Source organism: Camelina sativa, chromosome 11 (assembly GCF_030686135.1).
Source record: "Camelina sativa cultivar CO46 ecotype springtype chromosome 11, ASM3068613v1".
In the NCBI taxonomy this organism is placed as follows: domain Eukaryota; kingdom Viridiplantae; phylum Streptophyta; class Magnoliopsida; order Brassicales; family Brassicaceae; genus Camelina; species Camelina sativa.
The window spans coordinates 25,681,873-25,692,160 of NC_141890.1; the positions used below are offsets into that span (position 1 = coordinate 25,681,873).

At 38.3% G+C, this 10,288-nt stretch overlaps 1 protein-coding gene across 1 annotated transcript; it reads right to left on the reverse strand.

The window, feature by feature from the left end:
- Positions 1 to 637: 637 nt before the first annotated feature.
- Positions 638 to 1,105, reverse strand: LOC147934384 (uncharacterized). The gene has a single exon (XM_087472613.1). The coding sequence runs from the start codon at positions 1,103 to 1,105 to the stop codon at positions 638 to 640; it is 468 nt and encodes a 155-aa protein (XP_087328739.1).
- Between the last annotated feature and the right edge of the window lie 9,183 nt (positions 1,106 to 10,288).

The window sequence follows — 10,288 nt, forward strand, 5'->3', positions numbered from 1 at the left end:
AAATTAATAAATGTTTTTTAAGGCTGTTACAATGAAATTAAAAAAAAAAAATTAAAGTTTCTACAGTCAATCTCCAGTTGCCTTCGTAATTTGTGTAGCATATCTAAAAAAAAATGTTTATTCTCGAATAGAAGTGCAACTCTATAATATGATAAAATAAAAAAAGACAAGTTTTAGATTTCATCAATTGAATCAAATACTTTGATCCAAAAAATTGAAAAAAATAATATATTTAAAGTACACTAATTGTTGTTTAGGTTGCTTCAAAAATTAGTCAAATCTTTAACTTTAGATCTATCTTCAACTGTTGTGATTATATAAGCTTGCCATTATAATTTTTATAGGATGCGTTTTCATATAATTATTACCACTACGGTAAAATAATTACATCTATATACCACTTATGTAAAATGAATCAAAAGTCAGTTAGACAAAGCGGTAAACAAATACTACACTTTTTTTTTTTCGTCTTAATAATACCTTCATTAAAACCAAGTTAAGTACATCAAATAATCGAGAGCCATACAGCCTATGGTTATTGCCAAAAAATTACAAGGATCCAAGAAAATCATCTGCAAAAAAAAAGTTTATCTTACTCTGACTATAAAAACCTTTCCTGAGTGAAGACAACATGCAGTCACTCAGGATACCCCGCTGCAATATATGATTGTATTTGATCCTCTCTTATCACACTTTGAGCAATTAGAAATGCACCCTTGTTTGCACTTGTTTCCTCCTTATGTAATTTCCAAAAGGGAATATGAGCTAAACTCGATAGTATTACCTCCAAATGGAATTTGAAAAATGGCCATGCATTCGGTCTTATAGTTGCTTCTAGCAAATCCTTTCCTTCTACTGCCACGATAACTCTTCTGATTTTGAGACACCTCAAACTCTCAATAGCCCACAACCAGCATTGCAATTCCATGTCGCCCTTTGAATCCATATCAATAAAGGATCTATGACTATGAAGTAACATCGTACCTTCATGATTCCTAAGAACCAAGGCCGCACCTCTGACTCTCTTCTCCCGATCCCATGCTGAAGCAATATTACACTTTAACCCTTCTGTTCTTCCTGTTCCACTTGCTGAGCTACATACCATTGAGAGGAATTCTCTCCTGATACATTCTTTGCCAACCCGAGGATATATGCACATCAACTCCCCCAAACTTTGTCTTTGCTTGCCCTCAAGCAAATAAACAAGACATAAGTAGGTAGAGAGGTTTGAAAGTGGGATCTCAGAACCTAAAACCTGTTAATAGACTAGCTAGAGTCAATGTCCAAGTTACTAATACTATGATGCAAGGTGAATGAGCTATACTTAAAGATTTTAGACAAGCTTTTCTGAACCTTAACTGATTCAAGCCTTAGAATTCCACATGCATTCAAATCAATTATTTCCTTTAACATTCATTAAACAAGAACATGAATCAGATTATACAATGTTTAAACTCATTTGACTTGGTAATAAGGGTTTAGAAACAAAGATGGTCTCTCTTTAGAGTGGGGCTTATCAATAACAAGGTTTCTCTCACAAAAAGTGGATTGAGCTTTAGAAGAAGACTAAAGGTAAAAACATTTAGACAAATACAAGAACAAAACCTTACCTATCCAAAGGTACCCAAAGTGTTTGATCCTAACATTCTAATCCCAAATGGTCCTAGTTCTACCCTTTAACTTCATCTCTTCTCTTTTACCCTTTTTCTCTTTTGTTTTTAAGTCTAGGAAAGGTTTATTACTAGATTTCTCTAGTGGAATGGAGGTTTCTTTTCTTAAAAACTAAGGTTCTCTTTCTTACTTGATTCCCAAGTCATAAAGCTTTTTACTAGACCCTTTTTTTCTTTATTTCTTTTCTTTGACCAGAACCTTATTTATAACTTTTATACCACCCCATTCTTTCACTTAGAGCTTAAATTTACTTAAACACACTTCTCTCCTAAACACTTCACCCTTTTCTTTCTCTTTTCCCTCTTTTCTTGTCTTTTTCAAACAAACCAAGTCCCAAACCCAGAAATTAAACCACCTAGTCCTATCTAGTTTGAAAAATGCAAACTAGAACTACACAAGGCTTTATTCCAGTCAGCTCAAGCCTAACAATTTCTACCAAGATCAATCCCAAAATAGGCCTCACACACAAGAATAAACATAGCTTGAAAGAAAAGTTGGTTATAGGTTGGGAAAACTGATTTTATGATGAAACCAGCTACTTGGATCAACAAGAGTGGTAAACAAGGGGAAAGATGATCCAAATATGTAAAAAATATCCATGAGTTTGAAGCAATGCACAAACTGACAATTAAAAGTCAATATTAGGTTCTTATAAGTAGGAAATGATATCAAATCACAACATGCTTCAATTTAAACCAGAATGCAATTAAGGAATTCTAAACTTGGTTCAAACTTACGTTTCTAACCACTCAACTAGCATCAAAGTACTACATGAACACTCTGTTTTTTTTTAAAGATTTTTGTGGAATTTTTTTTAAAATTTTTTAGGGTTTTTCTATGCCTTAGATGAAATGCAAGTACTAACATGTTTATGCTAAAAATTTTAAATAAGAAAAAAAAAATGTCAAATGCTGTCTTAAACCGTCCCCCAAACTTAAATTACACAGTCCCTTGTGTAATAAAAATTTAAAAGATAATTTAAGAACTAAAACAAACATTATATGAAATGAAATGGTATAAACAATGAGATAGGTGTTGTTGGTACCTCATGGGTTGTGGAAGAAGTCATCTACAGCATCATTCATGCCCATTTGAACTTCTAGTGGAGAGGGGGGAGGTACTCGACTATGACTCCGGATTGGTGCCCAGTCGAGTGCCTGCTCGAGCGGCCTAGTCGAGTGGGTGGTGGTGGGTATAATGCTTGTCCTGGCTGACCATAGTAGGTTTGTTGCATGAAAGCAGGGTTCACATAGTATTGAGGCTGGTAAAGAGGGTAAACTTGGCCATAGGGGTAGCTTGGATAACCTGGTTGAGCTGGGAAGCCATATGGAGGTCTAGGCAAGTGCTCGGCAGAATGCATTGAGGGTGCTCGGTCGAGTGCTAGTTCGAGTGCACTGGTCGAGTGCCTCGGAAACTGCTGTTATGTGTGAATTGGACCTCTTCTCCTCTGTAATGGCTCAAATGATGAAGCTCTTGAAGGTTCCATTGGATTTTCAGCCCTAGGCATGGCTCTAGTGGAGCTACTCTTCCTCAAATGCTCAGAATGCGCTGGGGATGAGTTTCCACTCTTCAACTCAGCAATCTCTTTCTTCATGCCCCTTATTGACTTAGACATCTTTTTCACCTTACTCTTCAAAGTATTGATGGTCTTACCATGCCACTTATTACACTTTTGAAGGAGTGTGACCCTCTTGGCTGTCTCTCTCACTCCTCTATTATCTCTTGGCTAGGGCTCATATTCTTCAAAGTAGAACTGCTCCTCTCCTTCAGCCATATTAACATCTTCAGCTTAGTCTTCTGCAAATGGGGTTTTTCTATCAAACAGTAGCTCAACTGCTGGCCAGAAATCAATGTTAAGCCCTTCACTTATTGTTGTTGCTTCTTGGTTAGGCAGGAAAAACTGAGCTTTTCCTACTGTTGGGTGATCAAAGTTGAACAAGTGTCTCCCTTGATGCTTCTCTTTGGCTAGGATCAGGGCAGTGGTGAGATATGGCACATCAATCAACCTTGGTTTGGTCTTCTCAGATTGAAGTGGTACATTAGCAGCCACAAGGATTGGAGTGATGATACCTCCAATGCATAGAACTACAGTTAAGCTCTTCTTGTATAACTTGCTGACCCAACTTCTGTAGTATATCATTTGGTCAATGAGGACCATGGAAAAGTCAGTTGGCACTCTACTCCCACAAATGGTGACCCCATCTCTTGCTTTGTCCATAACACCATAGAGTGTCATATCTATCATCTTGAGCTCTCCCTCATTCAAATTCCCAGTCTCCTTTTTAGCAAAAATAGTGTTAGCTAGAGCCTTGTGGAAGTACCTTAGGACCGGAATTCTAATCTTGGAACTCTTAGTTTTGGAGGAGTAGTATGGCCTATCATCACCAATGGTTTGCCATAGAGAGTACAACTGCTCCTTGGTCACAACTGCCTTAACACTTGAACCTTGTTTATTCTTGACCTTAAACCTTGACCTTGCTTTCCTTAGAGACTTCTTGTTGAGTTGCACTTGGAGATCCTTCACTAGATCAGTCAACTCTTGAACTGAAACCTTGAGGTCTTGAACAGATCCCTTATTAGCTGAAACCTTGGCCTTGCATCTTGCTAAGTCAGCAGAAAAGCGCCCACTTCGTATCTGAGGATGACCCTTTCCAAGTTCAAGATGGGGAGGGTGAACAGTCTGAAGAGATCAGCTACGTCCAAAATCAAGGTGGATACAACAAGGGTTACAACCCCTATAAGACGAACCCCAATTTGTCTTATAGGAGTAACAACGTTGCAAATCCACATGATCAAGTGTACCCTCCTCAGCAGCAACAATAAGGACAGCAAAAACCTTTTGTGCCTTACCATCAAGGATTCGTGCCTAAACAACAGTTCCAGCAAGGTTACCAAGCTTCTTCAGGACCACCGCCAAGATTTGCACCTCAACAAGTTCAGCCTACTCACGCTCCTGATCAAGAAATGAAGCACATGATGCAACTAATTCTTCAAGGTCAAGCTAGTGGTTCTCTGGAAGCTGCCAAGAAGCTTGCTGAACTCAGTCAGTGAATGTAGTGTTCATACAATGATCTGAATGTCAAGTTTGAAGCTCTTAACTTAAAGATGAAGTATATGGACGGCAAGACTGCTTCTACTTCTACCCCAACACCTGGCCAACTACCTGGAAAAGCAGTTCAAAACCCTAAGGACTATGCTACTATCCATGCCATCACCATCCAAGCTGTAGAAGTACGGCTCACTAAGGACAATGAGAGTTTAGATGGGGAGGATTTTCTTCAAGATGAAGTTCAGATAAAGGATCCCGTCGAGGTGCTCAAGGATCCAATTGAGTCAGTCAAGCAATTTGATCCTCAAGCTACTAAAGAACCCGCTGCTCCCAAGGATAAACCTGTGAGATTCATTCCTCAACCATACAAGCCACCTCTACCATTTCCAGTGAGATCCAAAAAGGAGCTTACTGAGAAGTATAGAGCTCTGTTTGCAAAACAAGTCAAGGAGATTGAACTTAGGATGCCTTTGCTTGATGCATTTGCACTTGTGCCTCAATATCAAAAGTTTTTAACTGATTTGGTAACAGAAAGGACCAAAGAGAAGGAAGAGATAGGTAAAGGAGCTCAAGCTAAGGCTGTGGAAGATGAGAGAGTAGTACATGTCATAGGTGGAGTTATTCATGAATGCAAGGCTGTTATTCTGAAGATGATTATCCCAAAGAAGCTAAAGGACCCTGGTTCTTTCACCTTGCCTTGTTCTCTAGGTCCATTGGCCTTCAAAAAGTGCCTATGTGACCTTGGTGCTTCAGTCAACCTCATGCCACTCTCTGTAGCTCAGAGGCTAGGATTCAACAAAAATAGAAGTCATGCAACCTCTGCTTAATATTGGCTAATAGGACTACTAGACTGCCTCATGGTCTACTAGAGAACCTGCCCATCAAAATTGGACAAGATGAGATTCCTACTGACTTTGTGGTGCTGGAAATGGATGAAGAGCCTAAAGATCCACTAATCCTGGGAAGACCTTTCTTAGCTACAGTTGGAGCAGTCATTGATGTAAAGAAGGGGATGATTGATCTCAATCTGGGTAAAAACTTCAAGATGAAGTTTGATATCAAGGATTCTAAGAAGAAACCAACTATTGATGGGCAGACCTTCGTGATTGAAGAGAAAGATCAGAAAGCTGGGTTTGACATCTTTGAGAGTGTGAATGAGGCAGAAACTGAGGTTTTGGTAACCAAAGAGAAAACTGAAAGTGTCACTCGACCATTCTCCAACTCGAGTGCAGTCGTTACCCTCCCTAACCATCAAGTCCTGCTTCCTAAACCTCACCAACCGCAAGAGTCAAGTCCTCCTGCGCTTGACAGTTTGTATGAACTCCAAAAGACTAAGATTCTAAGGGATTTAGTGAAAGAGTTAACAGCTATGGTGAAGGAGACGAGTAGAGAAATTGATATGCTCAAATTGTAATACCCTAATGGTACCAACAGCCTTGCAGTTGTAATACTCTAGGGGTCGAATCCACAGAGACTCTAGATCACACAATAGACTTATAAATCTTTTAATTATGCTAAATCAAAATATTAAATTAAAAACAAGGGAGAAACATAATTAAAAAGTGGTGTAAATTTAGGGAATTAAAAAGCTAGGCCTAGGGAATTTCTCAGGAAATTACAGAATATTAAATTAATAATTTAATAGGGTTCAAGCAATTTAAATCAGATCTAAATTTAAAACTAGAAAATCCAAATCTCTTTGTAAAGTTCAAGGTTAAAAATCAGCTTTAAAAACAAGTTTAGATTGTTCACAAAATTATTAAATCAAATCTTTTTGCAGGAAATAATTTTGCTCATCAAAAGGTTTTATCAGGAAAATCAATTATACTCTCATATCAATTTATTTTCCTAAAGTATTAATTCTAGGTGATCAATCAAGAATTAATATGAAGAACAACCTAAGATGAAGATCACAGAAGATAATGAACCCTAAAAATAACAGATCTAATAAATCATAAAATCCCTGTGAAAAACCCTGAACCTAACAAACAAACTACTCAGGCATATTCAATAAAGAACAAAACATCTTTTTTGAATAATAAGCAATATATATCAAAAGTAAAAGAAGGAGTTCAGGAATTCTTCTCTCGAAGGAGTTCAGATCTCTCTCCGAAAAGCTCTCAATACTTCTTCTTTCCGAAAAGGTTGCAAAAAAAATAACTTAGGTCTAAACAATGACCATAAAAATCCTATATATACTAATTTACACGAATGGGGCCTTAATTGCAAATAAGGAAAGCTTGGGCAATTTTTGTAAATCTTCTAGAACTTGTGAGAAAACTTCTAAATCGGCTTGTGGCTCTGTGTCGATCGATGCCATCAGTTGCATTGATCGATGCATACTTCTGAATTCGCCTCTCAACTTCATAGCTCAGCCTCAATGTTTGGTTAAGCTCCAAATCTTCTTATTTAGCTCCATTATGCTCTCATCCATGTTAAATCCTATAAAGACTCAAAAGACTCTAAAAATACCAAAAACTCTATAAATAAGACATATATCATGGCTAAAAACACCTAAAAACCATGATATATCAACTCCCCCAGACTTAGCCTTTGCTTGCCCTCAAGCAAAACATAAACGTAGACCTGTGAAAGAGGTTTGAAAACGGAGGAACTCATTTTCTTTTTAAAGTAATGCCATGATCATCCAAACCATAATCCATATGCTTAGCAGATAAATCCAAATCGAACCACAATGTACTTCTCCGTTGACATTCGTAGCATCCCAAATTCAAACCAAATTCTACTACTTCCTCCATTAAGCCTTCATCGGTGGGTCTCATCAATTTGATCAATGTCAAGAACCTTCTAGACTCATTCCCGTACTATACCATAACAAGCAAGATATCTTTTACCACATGTGGTACTCTTTCTCTCCCCCAGACTTATTCTATTTAATCTTCCTTTGAGCTTTGCCTTGTTTTTTTTTTTTAGTATCCTTTTTTTTTTCTCAAAGTTGTAGGTGAATAATGGGGTCATCGGTAATTTACTTACCCCTCGCTTCCAAGCTTTGTGTGATCATTTGACTCAAGAGTAGAATAATGAGGTCATAGGTAATTTACCTACCCCTCTAAACTGATCAAAATCATTTCATCTTTTATTCATTCTTTTTTTAAAAAAACAAAGCTCTCAGGAAAAATATTTCAACTTTAAATAAGGGAGAGGAGTACCATTTTTTTCTTTTCTGAAATCTTACTTGTCAAGTATGAACAAGGAGTCAAGCTCTATGAACATCAATATCCTTGATGAGATAAAAAGAAAAGTACAGAAATTACCTCAGGCATTTGTGGATTCTATTGGAAATTTGGATGTCTCGGGTTTACTGGTCAGCCTTTGGATTTTTCATTAGTCGGATTCTGGATTCAATCTGCAGCATTAATCAACCAAGGCAGTACACTAAAAAGAAAAATCATAGTTCCCAACAAAAATTTTGACTCAACAAAACAACTTTTTTTTTTTTGGAATGACGCTCAAAAACAAAAACGTAGTTAGTAACTACCTCCCCCAGACTTCAACAACACTGTCCCCAGTGTTATCAAGTAAGAGATTGGCGAAGAAATATAAACAAAAACGAATAAGTATTGAAATTGTGAACAAAATCGGTTTACCAATCTGGATGTTCTGTGTCGACCGATGCTGATGGTGTGTCGGTCGATGCACTCTGCAGATGCAGAGAGTTCGAACATTACTCCTGAGTTAGCTGCGATTAATTTGTGTTTTTCTCTTTCCTTGGATGTTAGCAATGCTAAGAATCACTCAAACACAAGATAAAACGCAACATGATAGATATAAGTTCATAATTCAATACAAATTCAAACTGACTCAAAGCAAAAATAAAAATGACTCAATTTAAGTGGAAAAGAAAAACCTATGAGTGCGTTGCCTCCCACTAAGAGCTTGTTTTCAGTCATTAGCTTGACTGTGTCGGATCTCAGGCATCCGGTGGATCGGAACATGGCAATGAATGCTTCCGAGAGAATGTCCTCTTCATCCAAGGGGGTGTGTAGGCAGTAGGTACATGAGATCTGCCAAGGATATGAGGAACAAGACCAGGGAGGGACTTAGGAATGGGTGGCTTTCTTTTAAGTCCTGCAAAATCATCAACAGAAGAAACAAGCACTCTACGTTAATCTCGTGGCTCGGTTAACTGCAAAACAGTTTTTGTACCTTTGAAATTCTTATTGATGATATGAGAAGGTTTGGGAGAAGGAGATGCATACCCTGGCCTTACCTGTGGGTTCTAGAATGTGGAATGGTGACATTTCAGCTTTACAACTGGTCTAGGACTTGTAGCTAAGGAATCAACTCGAGAATCTTTGGTTTTGGACAAGTCCAGGTCGACCCGTGGAGGTGTGTTGATCGATGCTACAGCTGCATCGATCGATGCTAAGCCTGCAACTCATGTCTCTTCAACGATTCTGCAACTTTCCTCAGCAATCCGTGTTTCCATTACAAAAACATCATCTACCAGCGACTTGTCATGGATCAGAACCTCATCATGGTCTCTAGTACTGATTAGATGATCTCCACTCCAATCCTCAAGCTTAACAGCTTGCTTACTTCCTTCCTCAACAGTCTCCATCTCTTTGACATTCCCAGCAGTAATGTCTCCAAGAAGCTTTATGATCGGATTGTCATCAGAAACAACCTCCATAGAAAATGTCTGACCATCAATAGTGGAAATCCTTCTCAGCTTGTCCATCTCAAAGTTCATAACCAAATCTTCTACATTCAGAGCTATGTGTCCCTTCTTCACATCTATGATGGCACAAGTTGTAGCTAAGAATGATCGTCCTAAGATGAGTGGATCACTAGGCTCTTTGTCATATTCCAGCACCACAAAGTCAGTGGGAATCATGCAATCTCCAATCTGAACCGGAATATCTTCCAAGACACCTTCAGAAATCCTTCTGGATCGATCAGCTAAGATAAGAAAGATCTTAGTTGGCTTGAAATCTGTCATCCCAAGTCTCATAGAAACAGAATGGGGCATCAAGTTAATACTAGAACCAAGATCGCAAAGAGAGCAAACCGTTCTGCAGAGATAGAACAATCAAGTACAAAACTTCCAGGATCTGGTAACTTCTCTGCAATCCTACTCTGAATCACTGCACTTACTTCCTTAGAGACAACCACCTCGTGCTTCTTATCATTCTTCCTCTGTGGAGTCTGCTTCAACAAAATTGAGCTAACATCCTTTGTAAGCAGTTCTCCTTCCATAGGACTCAAACCACTGGTGACCATCCGCTTCACATACCAGTTAATCCCAGGAGAAAACTTCACTGCATCAATCAAAGGCATCTCTATCATCACCTTGTCCATCATAGCCTTGCATCTAGATTCTTCAATCTCCTGTTTGGATCTCCTAGGCTTAGGAAAAGGAACCTTCGGTTTATAAACTTGCTCTGAATCGATTGGTGGAGTTTGAACTGAAACCGGATGATCGACAATTTTGTTGAGTGCTTCTTAAGGCCTGGTCGAGTGGCCTTTAAACACCTTCTCCACAAGGGGTCTGACTTTTTAAACCCACTTATGATCCTATATAAAAGCCTGCCCAACACAAACATA